Source organism: Zea mays, chromosome 7 (assembly GCF_902167145.1).
Source record: "Zea mays cultivar B73 chromosome 7, Zm-B73-REFERENCE-NAM-5.0, whole genome shotgun sequence".
Lineage (NCBI taxonomy): Eukaryota > Viridiplantae > Streptophyta > Magnoliopsida > Poales > Poaceae > Zea > Zea mays.
The window spans coordinates 166,672,959-166,695,998 of NC_050102.1; the positions used below are offsets into that span (position 1 = coordinate 166,672,959).

General features: G+C 46.2%; 1 protein-coding gene across 1 annotated transcript; it reads right to left on the reverse strand.

Moving 5' to 3' along the window:
- Nucleotides 1-3,233: 3,233 nt before the first annotated feature.
- LOC103633299 (aspartic proteinase oryzasin-1) lies at nucleotides 3,234-5,594 on the reverse strand. Its single transcript, XM_008655021.3, has 9 exons — nucleotides 5,416-5,594; nucleotides 5,292-5,331; nucleotides 5,146-5,210; nucleotides 4,509-4,622; nucleotides 4,341-4,405; nucleotides 4,040-4,199; nucleotides 3,839-3,958; nucleotides 3,633-3,721; nucleotides 3,234-3,544 (listed from the first exon to the last, which is right to left on the reverse strand). The coding sequence occupies exons 1-9, from the start codon at nucleotides 5,575-5,577 to the stop codon at nucleotides 3,460-3,462; spliced, it is 900 nt and encodes a 299-aa protein (XP_008653243.2). The 5' UTR covers nucleotides 5,578-5,594; the 3' UTR covers nucleotides 3,234-3,459.
- Between the last annotated feature and the right edge of the window lie 17,446 nt (nucleotides 5,595-23,040).

Genomic DNA, 23,040 nt, shown 5'->3' on the forward strand with positions numbered 1-23,040 from the left:
CCGTTGAGCTGGCGGCCCCACCTGGCGGTGTAGCGCAGCGCGAGCGTGGGATTGGGGAAAGTGGCCGAGGCATTGGCCCAAGTGGCAGCGAGAGCGAAGAGAGGCGCGTGCGCGTGCTCTGAAGACTGGGCAGTGGGCCCCACGCACCAGTGAGACCGGGCGCGGTGGCGTTAGGTACCTGGGCCGCGCGGGGGTGAACGAATAGTGGGCCGAAAACGAAGTTGGGGCCCAGTTAGGGTAGTTCTGTTTTATTCTTTTCTTTTCTATCTCTTTTTCTCCATTTTCAAAATCCAATTTGAATTCAAGTTTAAATTCAAACTTTGTGAATAACTTGTCCTCAATTTGAAATGTATAGTTTAATAATATAAGTGTGAAAGGTATTTATTCTGATTTTTATTTTATTTTATGTAGTATTTTTCTCAGTTCTTCCCTTCTCTTAATTCAAACCCTAATTCTCAATTTAGGATTCAAACTTTCTAGTAATTATTATCTTATTATTATTATCCTTGTTATTTTATTTAATGCACAAACATATAAAACTCCAACGAGATGCACTTTGTTTTATTTAGTATCATTTGTTCTGATTAATCACTCTTAATTATATGTGTGTTCTTTTTATGATGCAAATAAGGCACATAAAATGAGAAGATCTCTCTATATTCTTTATTTAGAATTTTGAGTATTACAAATTTTCCTCGTAACTTAACAGTTCGATAATAAAGTTCCTTCGAAGAATCTTTACATCCTACACATAAGACATATATTGTAGTACATCATGCCTTGAGCCTGGAACGTGTATATACCACAATATATGTCTTTGCTACGGTTTTTATATATCATATAAATAGGTATTAAGATATTTATTCAAATATAATTATTGTTTATTTCTAAACACTAAAGTATGTGTGGTCTGATGGTTAGCCCTAAATTTCCGGAGCTATGGGTGTGGGTTGAAGTGCTCGCTCTGCACTTTTTTGCGCGGAGTGGTAGCTACGTCGATGGGTCGTATGCTGAGCAGGCGCAATAGCTGACTGTGTGGACGCTGGGATCCACATGACAGTAGTTGAGAGGGGTGGGAGAACCAGTCGGAGAGCGTGGGGTGGACCTAGAGTGTCAACGTGTCCACAGGACACAATAACTGAGAGAGGGACGAGAGAACCAGTCAAGACGCGTGGGTGGGCCCTGAGTGTCAGCGTGGAGGGTGAAGTTATGGTAGCACCAAGTGTCCATATTAGGTTCTTAATAGAGTAGTATGGATTTGAGTGCTTACTTACTTTGCATTATTTTTGTACAGTGTGGTAGCGGATGTTGAAGCAAACAATTTCTTTGATAATACTCTAGGACAACAAAGCACCCTTATTCATGCAGCCCACGGCAAGCTTTTTTTGCAAGTAAAAAAAGGTCGCAAACAGAGGGACAAGAGAGAGGCTCTAGTCGGGTAGCCCACCGAAGCAAGCAAAAGCCACTAGTGGATGGATTGGGAAATGACATGTTATTTTCTTATCATCTCCATGAGCCATAAATCCCTAATCCAACATTTTTCAAATCTCAAAATTCTCTGCTATGCAGAGCTTCTTACAGTAGCTAGCACCTCTCTCGAACCCCTTATTATTACTGTTCCCCCCGAACCACCAAACTGAATTTCTTTGCTGCTCCTCAATCTCCACCGAACCAAAGAACCAATATATCACCGGATCCAAAATGAACAGACCTAACACTGATGCTAACGCTACTGCTGTCTTTCTAACTCTACTGCTAACACACTACCAAACAAAAGGTACTCGAAACTATTTTTTTAATTATTAGGAATGTAGCTGGAGGCTGGAGCGACGACCACACGAAGGCTGTCGCCGGAATCTTGGTGGTGGTTCCCTTCGTCCTCCAGTCGGCGGCGACCTCACTCAAGAACTGTGGCACAGTGCCTGCGAGGCAGCCCGACGCTTCTGGCTCGCAAGCATGGCGTTGCTCCGACTAATCAAGGCCCCTGCAGCGGATGATGGTAAACATTAGCAATTATTTCATTTCGGCACAGGGTACGCTTAGAACAGAACAAAGTCGCGGAGCACATACTCGTACTCCACAGCCGCCTCGGCCTCCTGGATCTAGATGAGGCGGGCGTTCCTTCTTAGAGTCGACAGTTCGACACGGGTGCCTCCGCCTCGACTGCCGCACGAGCACGCGCTACGGCGCCTTCTCAAGGTCGTCACAGGAGAGCGGGTGCGAGAGCGATGAGATGGTGGAGGATAAAGACGGCGACGACGGGGGATAGACTCTATGCATGCGACGAGGCGACGACCGGCTTGGTAATGGTAGGGGAAGGAGGGAGCCTGAGCAGGTAGGAGGGCTGCCGCGGTGGGACGGTAATCGCGCCGAGCGCCGTCTGTCTCTCGTGGGAAAGAAGCGGAGCATGGGGAGGACGGCGGGTATCGCGGCGGGGGCTGGGGCAACGCGAGGTGAGGGGGCGCCGGGGTTCGGGGCGGGCGGCTGCGCGGGGGCGGCTGCGGTAGCGGGATCGGACGGTGGGGATGGACGCAATCGGACGGTCGGGATAGAGGCGGGGGCACGGTTGTGCCTGGTCTACACTATCGTCTTAAGGATTAGTAGAGATATGTGGTATGCTATTTGTGATGTTTTTGTTTAGTTATTTTTTTATCATCAAACGGGTGCCTAATCCAGCAAGCGCGGATTTAAAAGTCCACGCGTTAGGCATTATGAGTGGGGACAATATTCAGTGCACGTAAAAAGTTTGTGCACGTGTAGAATCTTGACCTTACATCCTTGGTTGGTTCGTTTAATAGACCCCCCCGATATCGTGCACCGTTAGATCTGATTTGAGAAGGTAGTATTCTATATATTTACACATGTACATGTACATAAGATACCATCTTTATAAATACAGAATAACTTAATATAAACATAGACAGGTATTTATTCACCCGCACTACAACCACTCGTTGACATCTCTAGAGCCACGCGGAGCATGAGACGACTACGGATATGTTGTCTGCTTCAAAGGCCAGCCCAGCCCAACCAAATGCCCGAAATCTGACGCTGGGAGCACGCGCAGTACGAAACAAGGTTGCCTGAGTTTAAAAACTAAACAAATCCTACGTAGCTTAAACTAAACAAAAGATAAAACCAAGACAAAGCCTCCCGCATATCCCACAAATACAAAAAAAATCTTTTCCGAACCCGCAACCGCAAATGCCCACGAATGCGAAAAGGCTATTTCAAACACGCAACCGCAAGATGGTCACCATTGCATCAGACACGCCTTTGTGTACGGAGAATACATGCAGAACCAGAATTATTCTTGCGCCACGTTAAAACAGACGAGCGTTGTCTCAGGTCTCGGAATGCATCACTAAACATGTAGTAGCATATATACACACATCGCCGGCCGCATAAACACACAAATTACGCGTTTGCCTCTGGACGGGTAGCTGCCAGACCATATCCCTAGGCCGACTCTGCGAAGCCAACCCTCAGCTTGCCATAATCGAAGACGGTGTGGTAGACTCCCATGAAAACATCACCCAAGATCCTGGAATTGCAATTAGTCCAAACGTTATGCGCAAATATTTTAGATTCGTGCGAGCCAGGACCAGGAGCTTAGCGGTGCACGGTTTTACCAGAGAGGGCCACGGGGTGGTGGGATATCCATAGCTGTGAATCCGCTGATGCACTGGGCAGCCTGTCCTTCACCAACCTTCAGAATGTATTGCATAACCAAAAGAGAGAATCAAGTTCAGATACTGCAACAAGATGGCGTGTGGGGGTGTGGTTGGGCTAATAAGGATCAAGGGCCAAGAGTGTGATAGTGGAGAGGGGATCACACCTGCTCTGGTTTCAGCTTGAACTTCTTGCCTCCAATGGTGAACGCAATGTCAGGCATGGACGCAAGACTGCCACAGTCCACGGCTGATTCTCCCATCGGACTCGGAAGACGCTCGCAAAGCTATCATAGTGAAATAGTTAAGCAAAGCAGCATGCTAAATGGTACAGAAACGCCTCTGTGCTCTGGGTCAGTTAAGCTCGCCTGATTAATGTAGTTCAGGATGAGCTCCTGCGTCTTGTTCTGGGCAAGTTGGTTCTGCATCCATACCACAGCCATCTCACAGGCATTGCACATTGGATCACTCTTGAGACCACCATTTGATTTCCCAGCTTCATCATCCACTACGCTCCGAATTCCAGCACTGTGTTTGTATAGCATATAGCAAAGAAACAAATGAGGTACAGGGACACCATAATATAAGACAAGATTGCCCAGATGGTTATCGTTATCATGAGTTCATGGCAGGCTATGTCACACTACAGACATTGTTTACAATACTCACCTGACACCATGAGTGCCATCAAAAGTGCACAGACCAACCTGAGAACAGATCTTCGCTGGTTGTGTCTGCAAAATAACCCAATAGCAAGTTGAGTTACCGCAGAGCTTCAAGAGCAATTGATCAAACCAGCAATCAGAAAAACAAATCCATGGTTTGGAATATACAAACCTCAGCTAGCAAAAGATCTAGGATCTGCTGTCCATATTGAGAAACAACAGTCTTGCACTCCTGGCTGACTACACCAGCAGCACCAATCTTTTCATTGATTTCAGTAATTATGGCCTGCATTGAACATATTAACTTGTAAGCATCAGAGCAAAACAGGGTGCAACACAAAATGCAAAGCAATGCAAAGCAGGGAATGGTAATCAGACTCAGGTCACCACCTAGATATTTTTATGTGAGCACCACAGGATTGAACACAAAATACAGAAAAAGGAGAGTGATGATCATATATGTTCAGACCACCACACACCATCTAGGCAAATATCAAAAGTAGGGTAAAGTGTCCAGGAGGCAACCCAGTATATCTAACTGGGTCTAATTTCCAAACTGTCTATCAAGGTCTTAAGCACCTGACAATCGATTTGTCAACACAAGGGCATGATATGATGATACAGTAATAGAAGTAGCAAGGGGGCATTTTTAGGCAGACACGATAGCATCAACTACATTTTTCATTCAACGAAGATAAGGGTCATTCGGAAAAGGTTTTATAATATACGTAAAATATCACCAAAGACACAAAAAAACTAAGCACCTGCTTCAATCTCAAATGCCGATAAAAACAGAGCTCAAAACTTACTGTGGGGCCAGCAAGCAAGGAAGTTCCAGAATCTGCGACAGCTGCACAGCCGCCGGCACAAAACCCTGATAATGATAGATGCCACATTTAGTTATATTTCTCATTGACATGAGATTAGATAACAAAAGATATAAACATTGCAGTACCAGTGGACTTTCCATCAACCAGTACATCACCCATGTTGAACTGCATCAACAAATTGTACACTTTAAACCGATATATACATTCGAAAAACAAAGTTATTAGAGAATACAAGAAACAAAAACCAACCTGCCAGTATCCCTTCCGAGTGACTGGGACAAACGTGTGATCACCCTTGTAGTGGCTAGAATCCATTCCACCAAATACAATTTCACCACCTTCTCCTTCATCAGCATGTCGGTTAAACCAGAAAGAGAAAACAGGGTCGCTGATGAGACCTTGTTTCACCATGTTATACCTGCAATTTGTTTGTTATTAGGGACCAGATGTGCGAAGTAAATTACATATCCCGAAGTACAAACCAATATGTAACAAAGTTCTACAATACCATAATCATATATCTTACTATTCTTGCTAGAGACAACACAATTTACAATCTAACTACATAGCATGGGAACACATAAGATACCCCAGAAAACTCTCTTTACAGATGTAAGCAATTAAACATAAAAAAACTGGGAATAAGAACTCCTAATGCAGAAAGATGACCTTCCATTTTACACAATGATAGCCAGGAAATATGTAGCATGCTGCCATTGATGTAGATACCATGTGCTATGATATGAACAACTAAACCACTACAACCTTGAGTTTTAGTGTCCGAGAAAAAAATACCTAGGTTTCTGAAAGAATCTAAACAACAGCTAAAGATAGATGCAAAGAAATGATCATGGCTTTTACTGTAATTGAAAGAGAAGTGTGAGCAAGAGAAGCAAGCACATGGAAAGAAAAACAGTTAGAGCAGTATCCGATGACTCGCAAACGCAGTGCGACCAACCTGCTTGCGGTGGCACCCACAGTCCCGGCTTGCGGTGGCGTGCACAGTCCGCAAGCGACAAGCACCCCTCACCGACGCCGATGGAGGAAGGGAGGAGGGGAGGTTGTGGATGGCGAGGTCCTCCGGCTCCTGCTCACTCCGCTCGGCTGATGCCCGCTCACCTGCTCCTTCTCGGCTGATGCTCGACCGAGACAGGTCGCCGACGCCACGCTGATGGAGGAAGGGAGTAGGGGAGGTGGTGGACGGCGAGGTCCTCCGGCTCCTGATGAAGGAAGGAGGAAGGGGCGCTTGCGGTTGCGGATGTCTCTGGCGTCGGCAAAGTGCGGGAGGGGAACTCCAGCGCATTCAAGGTGGAGAAGTGGAGATCGTGGAGAGGGAAGCCGCGGGAGTGGAGCTGTGCGAGCGGTTGGGCGCGACGTCGCGGAAGGCGGAGTTTACCGAAGAATGAAGGGAGACAGCTGGCGTCCGTCGCTGGAGTATGGGCTGCTCCAAACATAGCTGGAGTATGGGCCGCACCAAACATTCAGCCCAGGACACCGGTACTGTTGTGTTGTTTTCTTTACAGATATGGTTAGTACCATACCGGCTAGTAAAGTAGGCATAGTGCGGCTTATAAGCGTTGGCCCTTGCCATATGAGCAAGAGATTGGTTGTTGCATTGTGTTGCGCGTGGTGGCTGAAATGGCTAGGGTTTGATCCTCGCGGCCCCGCTTATTTTTGCTGGGCGGGAATTCGCAGGCACGTTGGGCGAGAATTTTGGAAATTTTCGCAGGGCGCATTGGGCGGGAGTTCGGGTGGCAGAACCAAAAGTGGCAGGCTACTATTGCTAACTTAATAAGTAGTAGAGATACTGACCTCTTCATGCTTCTGAACACCCTACAAGACAATACATGAATACAAGGCAAATCACTCAGTATTTTCTACATATCTCAGCACAGAGTATGAAGCATGAAGAAGAAACAAGATGACCAACAATGTGTGCTAGTCATTTTTTTTCAAATATTCAGAAGAATTGTGTTAGTTATTACAGCATGATGTCTCCCTTCTCATGATATCAAATATAAAGTATCAAGAGATTCTCATCTCTAGAATAACCATGTTCTTAAAATTCGAACCGTGCATATACCCAATTTTGTGGAAGAACATATAGCCCATGGTGAAATTGTACTAATTATCGATGGTGTTAGTAATGTATTTCAATATTCAGAAGAAATGCAACAGAATATAGCAACATGACTTCTCTTTTGTCATGATATTAAGTACCAACTATCAAGCCAAGCCCTTCATATTTGAATTGTACTGCTCTCTGATTTTGAGGGAGAACATGTAGCCCATAGTGACACTATACTAATCATTGACTGAATTGGTCATTTCTTCCTAACATCCAGAAGCCTGCCTAAATTGTGTGCTATAAAGGAGTAATAACAAATTAACGATGCTGCAACTTAGAAAAACGAAGACAGAAGCATAGCGGTTTAAAGGCAGTACAAGGATCAGCTTAACTTGACCAGGGCCATAAATCCTCATGCCTACACCGATGAAACTGTGTTTGTTCACGTAAGATTGTAATAGTAGGCTATAAAGGAGTAATAACAAATTAAGGATGCTGCAACTTAGAAAAACGAACACACAACCATAACGATGGCATCTCAATACATATAACTAAAGGCAGTAGAAGGACCAGCTTAACTTGACCCTTGTTAATGCAATGGATACACTAATCACAAAGTTCTTACAATCTTACCTGAACAAACACAGTCTCATTGGTGTAGGCATGAGGATTGATGGCACTGGTCGTACACCCCCACCAACCAGGTTCAAGTTTTTTTATCTCGAACCTGGGTGCGTATTTCTTATTATCTACAATGCCGCCTAGTTCCTACTTGGCTGGTCAAGTTTTTCCTTAGGCAATTTCAGCAACAAATTAAGATTTCAAGTCAAAAATAGCTTTATCTAGAAAATGAATGCCCTTTAATAGTTACATACATAGTACATACCTGGTAGGACCAAGGGGCAAGTATTTAGCCCTTGGAACAAAACATAATAAGGAAACAAAATCAAGAAGCCTCTCATGGGTTTCATAAAGTTTCTTGAGTTCCTCATCACTCCATTCCTGTTTGTTGTTATCACGCTGGCGAATATCTCTGCAAAAATAAGAGAGAAAAAGAACAAAAAATGAGGCCACGTCAAGACATTTTATAGAGCAGCCATGAGGGATTTTAGTGTCAAATATACCTGACAGGGTCATCTTGGCCTCTATACATTTCATCTAGGACCCTAAGCATTGGGCTTGTTAAAGATCCAAGACCAGTACCACTGGCACCTTGATTTTCCCCATTACTTAGCTGCAATTCTGAAAAGTTTGACTGCACACCTCCAAGAGCCAAAGCATGAAGAAATTCATATATCGCAGTCTATAAGGTTCACCAGACCTTATTGCAATGGTAGTTAGGGCTTGTACAACAGCAATGCGGATCTACAAGTTTAACAGTACAATAGAGAGAGAGAAAAACAGAAAGGCATCAAATAAAATGACATACTATATCACTCCCGATCGTCAAGTTTTTCTAAACAATAAAGAAAATAAATTGTCCTTTGCAAACGGCCCTACCTCCCAGCTTCCACTAAATGCACACCTTTGAAGCCTTGTCAGAGCGCTAGCAAGTGTAGGATTACGGGAACTTGCAGCAGCAACCATTTTATCAGCATCTAGCATCATTAATGCAGTACCGGGTGGTGTTGCAGACTCCCAGGCATACTCAGATGCAGCATAATTAGCATTTTCTCCTAGAAACCAAACCTGATAGTTGATAGGCCAAACATTAGTCTGGTGTTTCAAAGTCAAAGCTCAGTGACCAAATTAATCAAGCAGAAATTTTGTTCTTACAGTAGCTTGAACTAATCTTTGGAGTGCCATTGCAGATTTTGGATCAGAGGCAGGTACCATATCAACAGAAGTGAGTCCAGACATTGAACCAGGCTGAGGTGGTGGCAGATCAAGAACTATAGTTACAGCTTCCAAGGCTGTATGTTTCCCATCTGGTCCTGCTCCTACGACGGGGCGAGGGGGAGTTTGGACCCGACGCACACCACAAACCATGCGCTGCCGGGCCATCGCCTCCACGACCGACCGCCTCGGCCGGATGCCCTGCTTCATTGACCAGCTAGTCGTTGGACGGATCTCCCGTGTCAAGGTCCCGCGCGGAGGATGGGGCTGCGCTAGCACTATCCATGGGAACGGTCATCATCCATCAACAGTACACAAGTTTCAGCACCTGCAGCCAAATTACGAGCCCATGATTCACCGGCGGAAAGCAAACATCGCGCCAGAAAAGTACCAATCCAATCTCGAAAGCGAGTATCCGAGTCCCGACCCAAGCAAACGAAACCCTAATCCCCCTCCTAAACGTGTAGAAGAATGAATCTACGCGCCCGACTACAATCCCCGTCGACCAGCAACAAATTCGCGTGACTGCGAAATCTCGGCTCAAAATCCAAGGTTCCGCACCGGGAAAACTTGCGATCGGGTCGACGAGGAGGAAGAATCCAAGGAAATCGCGAGTTCTGGGGAGGAATTCGTACCTGCGCGTTGCTTGCTATCGCGACGCGAGCGAGCGGGGAGGGTAATTTGGGGGCAGATGGCAGAGCGAGGGAAAGAGGAGGAGGAGGAGGAGGAGGCGATTTCCTTGTTTGTTTGTCGTCGTCGTCGTGTTGGGATTGGACTCCCTCGCCGTCGCTGGACGGCAGGCGCCGTAGCCTGGGGTGTAGAAGGCATGCGCCGTAGGATGGGCCGCGCCGTAGGATGGGCCGCATACACCGCTAGAACACAGGCACTGCTATGGTATTATTTGATTAGTGCCATACCGGCCACCCAGAGCGTCGAAACGTGACTTATAAGCGTTGGTGTGTGTTATTTGTTGCTCAGATGTGTTGGTGTGTGTTGTTTGTTGCTTACACTAACGTCGCTGGTTGCAAGAATTTTTTGACGCGGGACTGTACGACCGGAGGCAGAACGGTCAGAGACAGACTACTATTGCTTACTTAATAAGTAGTAGAGATTAGCTTTGATCCTAGCCTTTTTTGCTTGTCTATCTTGCAGAGAGGCTCGTGAAGAAAAAAAATAGAAACGGAGAGTTTGTGTTAGGTGAACCCCTAACCCGCTGTACAGGTTTGGAATTGAGTTCGTCGTGATCTTATCAACTACCGGGCGAGTGTGGGTTGAGAGAGACTTGACAGTGAGACTGATCGGGGCGCACATCTCTTGGCTGCCGCTATATATCTACGGGCTGTCTTATCAAAGTGATTAAGAGAAAGAACGGGAAGTAAACCAGAAATATTTTTTTTAAATATATATATATATATATATATTACTTAATTCGTTATGTTTTTATTTATTGCGGCTTAATTTAAAAATAAAGATCACAGATATTCGAGTCCACCATGCGGCCATGCTGCCCGTGGCCCACACGCAAGGAACCGGAGATAGCTATTGCTTTTTTGCATGTACCATTGTACCCACGGCCGGGCTGCATGCCTGCATGGAGCGCATGCTCGCATGGAATGATGGCGATAGGCCGTACGTGGTAGTGGTTCTACTGCTGTATCGACAATAGACTATTATTATTATTATGTATTACGATCGAGGGCTACCTACAGCACATGCATGACAGGTGGCACACGCATGCACATGCATGCATGTATGCCTCGTTTCAAGTGGGGGGCCTGCCTGAACAGACATGCATGCACCATGCATGAGGAAGAGCCTGCCGTCTGTCGTACGTGCGTGCCCCTGTCCTCTACCTGCGCCACTGATCCTCTGCTCTGATATGGATGCGATCCAGCTCCAGCCGGCCAACCCTTGCTTCTCCAGCTGGTCGATCCATCCATCAGTCATTCCGTTCCGGTCTCTTTTCTACGTACGATATTTTATAGGCTCAGCCTTGCAGAATGCATAGAGACGACCGTGGTAATACTAGTATTCATCGAATAATTGGACCAAATCATATACAGTACGATATATATATATATATATATATATATATATATATATATATATATATATATATATATATATATATATATATATATATATATATATATATATATATATATATATATACACTCACACACACACAATGTCAGCGGAAAACGAATAATCGCCCAAATCATATACAGTACTAGGCAGGATACCTCACCCATTGACTGGAGCCCAACCAGTACCACGCATGGATAAAAAATTTGGAGGTCTACACTGGAGGCTAGAGGGTGGGTACCATATGATTTTTGCAACATCTTGTTGTGGCCATTTCAAACTTGTATATTTATGACTGTACGCCCGACGCCGCTGAAGCAATTTTCTATTTTATGTAAAAATAATTGGCCCCCAGCCTCCAATAGGTCTCGTTCCCATGCATCCCAGCTTCCCAGCCATGGCGCAATAAAATTTTCCTTTTTCATAAACAATCAATCATACGGTTTAAATTTATTTCTCCAAACTAACCGCTGATACTCACTCTCAACAGATAATCACGCGTCCTGCCAGTGGTCCTACAGACTCTCTGCACTGCATGAGTAGCTTAACGGTGATAAATATACTAAAAAAGTACTTTCTCTGTTTTTTAAATTGTTACGGTTTAACAGTGATAAATATTCGAGAATGGGTATGGTAGGATGATAATCGGTAAGCAAAGGACTCAAAGACAACCCAAGCCAGTCATCACGGCAGTACGGCACAGGCATGGGCGGAGCACGGACTCCGGCCATCGAAATTCATGCATGCACCGATCCACGGCAGCGGCACGGCACCCGCCGTCCTCTCGTTTTATCGATCGATGTCGTTTTTCTTCTTCTTTTCGTCTCGTTTAACAGCTGTGTGTATGTATGTGCGTCAGCGTCACTTTACCTTTTATTCGTATGATTCCTTTTGGCATGTCTGATGGCGACAATGCAAGTAAACAGGCTACCATTTCTTTCGATAAAATATAATCGGACGCGCGCGAATCTGAGCGACCGGAGGTTGCTTGTGTCAGGTGGCACGCACGGCGTCTCCTGTAATTTAACCCAGCCTAAGTAGTATTAATTAGGGGGAGGGGTGTGTTTGGACCAAGAGGCTTAATAATTGGCTCCTGTTTTTGGATATCAATTAGAAACTCTAAGGGACCGTTTGGTTCGTGGCTAATTGTGTCACACTTTGCATAAGGTTAGTCGTTCGAATTGAAGAACTAACCTTAGATAGAAAGTTAGTCAAAATGTGGCAAGTTAGGCATCAAAACAAACATGCCCTAAATCTCTACTACCTATTAAGACGGTAAGGGGTAGGCTGCCCCATTCCGTGTTCTGCCATTCACATTTCGTCCTCACTGCAAAGCTCATTCTCATTCTCAGCTGCCTGTCTTTCTCATTCCCCGTCCCTGCAAAGCCCATTCACATTTCCATTTCCGGCTATCACGTGTCTTTCTCATTCTCCCTCCCACAAAGCCTATTTCCATTCTCACGTGCATCCCACGCCTAGCTAAAATTAAATTAAAAAAACAGGCTCCAAGGGGATTCGAACCCGCGACCTCTCAAATAAATGTGATTGTAGCTACCACTACACAACATGTGTGTTTATGTCTACATCTATTATAGTAAAAACATATAATACATCTCTCCCGAAGCCCACCTGCTACCTTTGCACAATGTGTAGTAGTAGATAAGTATCACTGAGATTATTAAATTATATTTTTGGATTGAGGGAGTAGTATTTAAAGAAGAGCCTTGCATGCAATTTCTTTTGTTTGAATAATGTTTTCAACTTAAATACTTTTTTTTGCATGTGTAACATTTATTCTCCGTAATATTTTTCCATGGATCTAACTTATAAATCATTTTCATAAACCAATGCCAAAGGTGAATCCATGTTTCTTACTTGGAAACCCCGAACAAACACCACTAGCACGAGGCGCTCGCGTTGGCGTTGCTCACCGACGACGAGAAGAAACTTGGCGACTGCCAGTTCGACCTCTGGAAGCAGTCCTACATGGCCCATGCGCCGCTGTGTACGGCAAGCTCCGGCGCAGCCGCCGCTTGGATGTGGTCCAGAGCGGCTGCACCGTGCTGTCTATCGTCAAACATGGGGACCTCATGGTCGTCGCCAATGTCGACGACTCTCGGGTTGTTCTGGGCATCACAACCTACGACGACACCATCACGCCGTCTAGCTCATCATCCACCTGAAGCCTAACCTGCCACGTAAGTCGCTACTGACCGGCCATGAATTTTTGTGCGCTGGAATGACGACCATTGTTTTTGTTGTGTGAGTGTCCTCGAACAAGATGTATGTAGAGGAGTAGCACATCCGGTGGTGCAACGACCAGGTGTACTACCTCGCTGATGAGCCCGGGGTGCACTTCATTTGGCAGCCCAGCCAAGAGTGATCGGTACTCACCATATCGCGCGCGTTCGACGACTATTATATCAAGGATTGTGGCGTCATCTCGATACCGGAGGTGAGCGGAGGTGGACCGACAACAATGACCACTCGCCATCGTCGGGGTACCTTTTGTGCCGGCCTGCCTTTAATTCTCTTCGCAAACACACACTTGCATTTTTTGTTTAAGCAAACGTGTATGGTGGTGCGTGCCTGATGACTAACATGTACGACGGAACTTCTACCGGCAGGTGTGGCACGTGCTCTCCAATAATGAGACCATGCAAATCATGACATATATCGAAGTCTGCATGATACAGATGATTGCAATGTAGTAGTGAAACAACTAAATTAAAATAACAAAATTTATGTATGGCTAGGATCACAAATGGATTATGAAATATTTTCTTATAACAATATAAGACACATTTTGTATATAAGTTATCATGGTATTATATGTTCCCGTTGCAACGTACGGGTACTGACATAGTATGGTTAGAATCAAGTAGTCCTTATTAGCCTAAGCTCATGCTGGTCGATTTTTACAAGACGATGAACTAATTTTTAGCCCCATAATCCAAACATGCCTATGCTCAATCGGTTAACAACTCTGTTATGGGCGCACTTTAATTTGCATGCATGCGGGTAATTAGTATTTTGACACAGCGTATTTGACGGCCGTTTGATAAATGAAACAAGATCTGCGGTGCATTGAAGCACTAGCTATCTTTTGTATCAAATGCTATCTTACAAAAAAAAAAAGATGTAAAAGGTAATAACTGCACCACTTCCGAAAACTGGATACATTGAAGCACTAGCTATCTCTTCTTTTTTTTTATCAAATTGTATCTTACAAAACACTAGCTAGGCAGAACATTGCATACATATCCCACAACAACGAAATCGAAACGACACGCCAAGCACCGGGACCCAGACAATCAACCACTACGGAAAAGGACCTGGCCGGATCTGGCGTTTTGTGTTATCGCCTGCTTGTACTGCAGGAGAGAGCATATGCACACGTACACGTACGTACGGGGCCGTTCCGCGTGCAGTGCAATCGCATGCTCGTCCCCACAAGTACGTGGAATTGGCACGGTGAGACGTAACTGCACACGTACAGGGTACGCCGTTTTGGATGATCGATCTGGACGCGCGCGCGCACCACCACCACCATTGATCCGTCTAATCGGTCGGTCGGCGATTCGGCATGCGGCGTGTGCGCGCTCTCGGACAGGTGGTGCACACAGGCTCCCTAGCCAACTTTGCTCCCTCGCTCCCTTTCGTGCGCGTGCGCGTACACCCGGCGCGTCGACGCTGTGCTGTGCTGTGCTGTGCGCCTTGCGGCGGACACGATCTTGGCGTACACGCAGTTTCGCTAGCCCCGCGCGCGGTCCCGCCACTAAGCACTAGTACTAGCTAGCTCCAGCGGATGCTGCAGGCGGAAGGAAATAAACAAGGGTTGCGTCGCGAACCACCACGGCACCATGCTTGGTTTGGTTCCCTTGGGAGTTGGGACGTGGTGGTACTGGTATGGGCGCCTACGCCGCGTGGACAGATGGCCTCGACGAGCTGGAGGTCTGCACGACAAGGGCCTGGGGGGCACGAAGGGGTGGCGGGTGGGTGCCAGTGCCACCGGGCGAGCGCACCGGCGCGCTTCAATGCCGTTGCCGTCCGTTCTGTCCGACTCGACGCCGCGACCTCGCGCTGATCCCAAGCTGTACGCGTACTGCGCCATTGTCTCGTATCGATTGCCGATTGGTCCGATCGTCCGAGCCTGATAATCTCCTCGCCCCGGCGGCCCGGCTCCCGGTCAGGGCGTAAAACAACTCCGTTATTGCGTTGTAATTAAGCTAGCGTGCGTACGTAACTACGTACGTCCTCGCTCTGCACCATGGTTGTGGTGTACTGCTACTGTTGATGTATCATATTATTCATTTGCCAGTGCTGCCTCCGATAGCCAGCATTCAGCAACTTTAAATTTTTATATATTTGTACTTTATAATATATATTATTATTATACAACAGAGATTGTCCTTTTCCCCTAGTTAGCCATGTTAGGAGAAGAGGCCGGGACGGGACCGGAGGGCTTGGGATTGAACGTACCTGCACGCCACGGGTGGATCGAGCGCGTTTTCCTCCTGCGTTCCCGTTTCATTCTGCAGGCGGGCGGGGATTGAATACTCAACATAGTTGTTGACGGTCTTATTGCTAGATGGCACTGTCAACAAATCCCCCCTTTTTATTTTCGTTATTTCGGCGGTTTTATTTTGTTGACTTATAACGAAGGTGATGAAGATATTTCTATGCATGCACGATTATCGCGGCACGTACGGCCGGGGAATATGCAACAAGCTGCTACGGCGACCCAGACACATCGCCTACGACTCTACGAGCTGTGGATGACACAAGATGATAAGTGGTTGGGTTTCTCAGTTGCTATCGGCGAACGACGCCGTTAAGTTCACGATTTATAGGTTAGTGATAATCCACCTAGAAGAAAACAGACAACCAAAGGTGCAGACTCAATTTAACGCAGAACAAAATTCTAGGCGAGAGGATACCGTAAGAGACATATCACTATACTAGACCACTAGATAAAAGTAGCTTCATGATAATAACGTGGAGGTCAAAATGACATAATACCGAAAAAACCTTTTTGACGGCACTAAGGGAGAGTCGGACAGGAGGAAAGGACGCGTACCAGCGAGGGGTGAGGGGGGGGGCTGGGTTGGAGCAGACGCATGGACATGTTGTTGTGGCGATTCGGCGACCCTGTCTCGCGAAATGGCGATGATGAGGCAGCAACATACGGTGGGGGTAACAAGGGCAGGCGACGACAAGTGACAACCATTGCCGCATGCAACAACGTGGTGGGACCCTAGTGAGATAGCGAGGGTAGGTGGCACCATGGTGCCAAGGTCGGATCCCACCGACAACTAGGGCTGGGCGTTCGGGTTTACCCAGTATTTCGAGTCAGGCTTTTCGAGTTTTTTTATATTTCGGGCTTCTAACATTGTCGAGTACCGTCATTAGGGGTACCCCTAATACTCCTAAACACGGCCAGAAAACATCTTCGGAACAAACCATAAACAACTGATAAAGCGTGGTTCAAGTCAGGGCCTCGTCAACCAAGGGACGCAACCTCATCCGAGCCCAGCCTCGGTCTCGGGCGGGAACAATAGTCCCGGGCGGATTCACGCCTCGCCCGAGGGCCTGCTCAGGCAGTGAGTGCACCCTCGGCTCGCCTGAAGCCCAGCTTGGGCGAACTTTGTCGTGCAGCGACCTTGGCCGGATCGCCCTACCAACCGATCGTATCGCATGCGCATTTAATGCGGAGATCGTCTGACACCTTATCCTGACACGCGTGCCTCAGTCGGCAAGGTCGAAGTGACCGCAGTCACTTCACCCTTTCACTGACCGATCTGACAGGAAAACAGCGCTATTCACCCCGCTCTGGCTACTGTGCCAACCATCAGGGCAAGACTAGCAACAGTAAGTCGTGACCTCTCCCGAGCTCAGCCTCGGGTACAACAGGGAGCTCTGCCTCGCCCGACCCCAGGCCTCGGCCTTGAGAGGAATCACAACCTCGCCCGACCTCAGCCTCGGCCTCAGGAGAAGTCTCTGCCTCGCCCGACCTGGGCCTCGGACCGACTACGCTACAGGGGATACATCATTACCCTACCCCTAGCTAGCTGCCTCAGGCTGTGAAGGAACTGCTGACCATTTTGAAGTTTTCACTTTATATAAAAAAAATTGTGGCCAGCCGGACTGGGCCACTTCAAGGCCCAATAGGCCGAGCAGCCCAGCCGGCTGGGAGGTTAGCTAGGGCACCACGGTGCCAAAGAAACGAACGAGACGGACAGAGGGAGATGAGAGACACAGGCTGAGCGGCGGCGGCGGTTGAAGGGAAGCCGAGCTTGACGCTGCCCATGCGTCCGAGATGCTCGCGCTACTCCATCCGAGATGCTCGCAAATCAGTTGGTCTTCTCTTCCCTTCTCGTCTCTTTAAAAGCATGGGTGCTAATCCCCTGGAGAGATACGACTACTATTCTCTGCTTGCTGTTTCAGTCACCTGATCCAATTAGTCTCTAGCGATTCTTGTTTTCATCTCGCTGGTGGAAAAGATAGAGGTGGTGCTGATCTTGTGCAGTGAGATTTATCCGTGCTCCTTGCTTCACTTGTGCACCTGTGTGGTGATCTATCTGTTCTGATTATTGTCCACCGTGGCCTGGTGCTTGGGCTCTCTCTGCGCGGTGTTCGCCTTCTCGGGCTGGTGCCGTGGACGTTTCCCTCGGCTCTGGCAGCGGCTCTAGTATCTCTGTCAACCTACCGCCGTGCAGGCCCGGACGTGGGCGGCGGAATTGGTTTTCTGGGACAGAACTTCGTGTTCGCTGAGCTGATCTTCCCACGCAGACAATCTACGTGCTGTGAGTTATTCGTTACCTCACTTTATTTACTGTTTAATTTTGTGCAATCTGCTAGTATTAAATACTTGGGTGTGATTGCACTGTTGTGGGCGGATTTAATTGCTCGATGATGATAGCGGTGTAGTGAGACAACGTGACAGTCTGGGTTTTAGTGTATTATCATTTTCAGCATTGATATTATTTGTGCCTAATTAAATCTCTTTTTGTTGAGGCTGTTTACCTGTGTTAAATTCTGTTATTTTATTTAGTACACAGCTCCTTTCTATCAGTATTTATATTTGATTATTAGGCTTATTACATCTGATCTAAAACCCTTATTTGGTAAGATATGACTGTCACGTTAGTCGAGGATCTCTGATCACCTATTAGCGTTGGAGGGCTGTTTATTACAACAACCCGCTATTTTGAGGGCAATACTTTAAGATAAACAATCATGTTTATTTGTTTAATCTGCCTTCTTCATCTGCAAGCCATGTTTAATTATGAAATGGATCTGAGTAGCTATTTTACATGCATGTTTACATGTTCTAGAATTGCTACTGTTCATTGCTGCAATAATTACATATGGCATTTGTCTGAGTTATATGCTTGTTTTATTCGGAATTAGAATATTTAATCTATTTAAATATGTAGAAAGCATGTCGCTTATTTCTCTAATTTTACAACTATCCAGAAAACCAATTCGTATAATGGCCTCCAGTTCTGATGTCATTAAGCCTGAAGCGTTCGACGGCGCAAGCTTTAAACGCTGGCAGATTAAGACTCGCATGTGGCTCACTGACCTAAAATTATTTTTGGGTAGTGACGTCGGCTGTTCCCCAGGCTGCATCAGATGATTCTGATGATGCAGCAAAAGCCGCCGCACTAGCGGAGAAGGCCAAGTGGGATGAAGCCAATGAGGTATGCTTGTATCGTCTGCTGAACGTCTTGTCGAACCGCTTATTTGACGTGTACTCTGGTTTTACCTCCGCTAAGGGTCTATGGACTGAACTTGAGAACGAGTTCTCTGAAGTTGACAATGACAATGAGTCATTCACAACGGAAAACTGCCTCAACTATAAAATGGCTGAGGGAAGGTCTGTTATGGAGCAGCTACAGGAGATTCAACTCCTTGTTAGGGACTTGGTCCAATATGGCTGCGTCCTACCAGACAGCTTTCAGGTGAATGCAATACTGGCAAAGCTCCCGCCTTCTTGGCGAGACTTTGTGACTTCACGCCGCCACATGAAGAAGGAAATGACTCTCACTGAGTTGTCAGCTGCGATAAATGTGGAAGAGCGTGCAAGGTCCAGTAACAAGCCATCCCAGCAACTCCAGGCTCACGTTGTTGAGAAGGGTGGAGATAGAAAATTCCAGAAGAAGAAGAAGAACTCTCCACAGAAGAATATGAACCAACCTAAGTCCAAAAAGATGAAGAAGAAAAAGGAGGACTTTATCTGCTACGTTTGTGGTGTCTCCGGGCATACAGCTCGGAGGTGCAAACTTAGGAAGGGAAAAGGTACTCCACCTCAGCGCAAAGAAGGGAACGTGGTGGTTAACTCCACCCCAGGGTATGCACCTCATGCCTTTATGGCAAGTCCATCGGATGACTGGTGGATGGATTCTGGTGCTACTGTTCATATTTGTGCTGATCGATCCATGTTCTCTTCATTCCAGGGATACAACAGCGCACCAGTCTTGATGGGAAATGGTGTTCCGACAGCAGTTCGAGGTACTGGACAGGTCTACCTGAAGTTAACTTCAGGAAAGACGCTCGTTCTGAAGGACGTACTCTATGTGCCATCGATGAGCCGGAACCTCATATCAGTGTCGCTGCTATGTCGACAGGGTCTCAAATTAGTGTTTGAGTCTAATAAAGTGGTCCTGTCTAAGTTTGGTACTTTTGTTGGAAAGTCATATGAGTCAGGCGGTTTGTTTCGTCTTTCTGTTTTGAATAATCATTCTTCTTACCATGTTAATGTGGTCTGTAATAACGATTCCATTAATAATATATGGCATTCCCGTTTGTGTCATGTGAATTTTGAGGCCATTAAGAGATTAAGTGACATGTCTTTAATTCCTGAATATAAACATGTTAAAGGTGTAAAATGTGGTATTTGTGTGCAAGCTAAGCAGCCTAGAAAACCGTTTCATACGGTTGAAGGCAGAAGTACCACTCCTTTAGAATTAATTCACTCAGATATCTGTGAGATGAATGGTATAATCACAAAAGGCGGTAAAAGATACTTTCTTACCTTGATAGATGATGCTACCAGGTTCTGTTATATTTACTTACTCATAACTAAAGATGAGGCACTAGAACACTTTAAGATCTATAAGACTGAAGTTGAAAACCAGTTAGACAAGAAAATTAAAAGGCTACGGTCTGATAGAGGAGGTGAATACCTTTCCAACCTTTTTGATGAGTACTGCAAAGAGTGTGGAATCATTCATGAAACCACTGCTCCATATTCACCTCAGTCAAATGGGGTAGCTGAAAGGAAGAACCGAACGGTGTGTGACTTAGCTAATGCTTTGTTGCAAAGTTCGGGGATGCCTGACATCTGGTGGGGCGAGGCAGTACTCACGGTGTGCTATGTCCTGAACAGGGTGCCGCCTCGCAACCGTGAGGCCACGCCCTATGAAGGATTTAAAGGAAGGAAGCCAGATCTTTCGCATCTTCGGACTTGGGGTTGCCTTGCAAAGGTGAACGTCCCGTTGCCGAAGAAGAGAAAGTTAGGCCCTAAGACCGTAGACTGTGTCTTCCTGGGTTATGCACATAACAGTGCAGCTTATAGATTTCTAGTGGTCCATTCCGAGACAAGTGAAATCGCTGTAAATGTAATAATGGAGTCTCGGGATGTGACTTTCTTTGAGAGCATCTTCCCTATGCGGGATAAGGAAGTAGTAGCCCCAGATGGTCCATCTCGGACATATTCTCTGCCCTCGAGTGTCCATGACCAGACTCCAGATTTGGAGTTAAGGAGGAGTAAGAGACAAAGGACTGAAAAGTCTCTGGGTGATGATTATATTATTTATCTAGTGGATGAAGAACCACGCTCCCTCACAGAGGCATATACATCTCCGGATGCAGAGTACTGGAGGGAAGCTATTCGTAGCGAGATGGATTCAATCATCTCGAACGGAACTTGGGAGATAACTGATCTCCCAGCTGGTTGCAAGCCTGTGGGCTGCAAATGGATCTTTAGGAGGAAGAGGAGACCCGATGGTACTATTGAAAAGTACAAGGCCCGTCTTGTGGCTAAGGGTTTTACTCAGAAGAAAGAGGAGGATTATTTTGATACTTATTCTCCGGTGGCTCGATTGCCCACAATCTGTGTGCTTCTGGCACTGGCTGCTGCTTATAAACTTCTTGTTCATCAAATGGACGTAAAGACAGCATTCCTAAATGGAGAGCTAGAAGAGGAAATTTATATGCAACAACCAGAAGGATTTGTGGTTAAAGGACAAGAGAGCAAAGTGTGTCGCTTGATTAAATCCTTATATGGTCTGAAGCAAGCTCCCAGACAATGGCATGAGAAGTTTAATAATACTCTGACCACTGCCGGGTTTTGTGTAAACGAAGCCGACAAGTGTGTGTATTATCGCTTCTCTGGGGGCAAAGGTGTCATCATGTGTTTATACGTTGATGACATATTGATATTTGGGACCGATTTGGAGGCTATCATGGAGACAAAATTATTCCTCTCCAAGAACTTTGATATGAAGGACTTGGGTGAAGCTGATGTTATACTGAACATCAAGCTGATAAAGGGTGAGGATGGGATTACTTTGTCACAATCCCATTATGTGGAAAAGGTTCTGACTCGATTTGGACATATGGACTGTAAACCAGTCACCACGCCCTATGATCCATCCTACACGCTCAGTAAATATGAAGGCGAGCCTGTGAACCAGCTACTATATTCGCAGATCATCGGATCTCTCATGTACCTGAGCAGTGCAACTAGACCAGATATCTCATATGCAGTATGCAGACTGGCTCGTTATTCGGCCAGTCCAGGAGATAGACACTGGGTAGCCTTGTACAGAGTGCTTCGGTATTTGAAGGGAGCGATGAATCTTGGTATTAAATATACCGGATTTCCGTCAGTACTTGAAGGATTCAGTGATGCAAACTGGATCTCTGACTCGGATCAAATGAAGTCTACAAGTGGCTATGTGTTCACTTTAGCTGGTGGGGCCGTGTCATGGAGATCGTCTAAACAATCAGTGTCGACACGTTCCACCAAGGAGGCTGAATTAGTTGCACTTGATTCAGCGGCATTGGAGGCTGAATGGTTGAGAGACCTGTTGTCAGACCTTCCAATGCTAGCAAAGCCGATACCGGCTGTCCTAGTATACTGTGACAACACTTCTGTGTTGCTGAAAGTGAACAGTAGAAAGGACAACCAAAAATCCTCGAGGCATATCAGAAGACGACTTGATTCATGTCGGCATGCTAGAGAGACGGGTGTAATAACCGTAGATTACATCAAGTCTGAAAGGAACCTTGCTGATCCTTTCACTAAAGGACTGGCTCAAAAGCCAATCCAAGCAGCGTGCATGGGAATGGGACTCGTACCCTGTTAGCGGTTTCAACTGCGGATAACTGTCCTGTGTGACCGGAGATCCCGAGATCCAGGCTCCAGGAAACGAAGCACTGTGGAACCAAGAGCACAAAAGATAAAGAGTCTCATGAGCTGCTGTGCTCTGACTGTATGGCAGGTTGAGCGATATGCTCTTAATGAAGTCAATGCTATAAGCAGGGAAATTGTCCTACAGAATTTCCTTAACGATTTCACCTATATGAGCTGACTGTGGGGTCGCAGTCCAGGAGAGAATGGGGTTTTCTCTCTAGTGAGCTCATGAATAGATATTAAAGGGCATGACCGTAACACCCTGCCCCGTAAGAGAAGTAGATAATCTGCCTAGTACTATGTGCCTTTTGTGCGAAGATTCTCACACTAGGGTTTGTGGATCAAGGCGTAGTCCTCCGCTTACTCGTGCAGGGTTGGAGTACACTGGAATAGGCTTTGGTTCAAACCTAACAAGTACCTCTGCCGAAAAGTAGTATATAAACAGTACGGGAGCTCAATG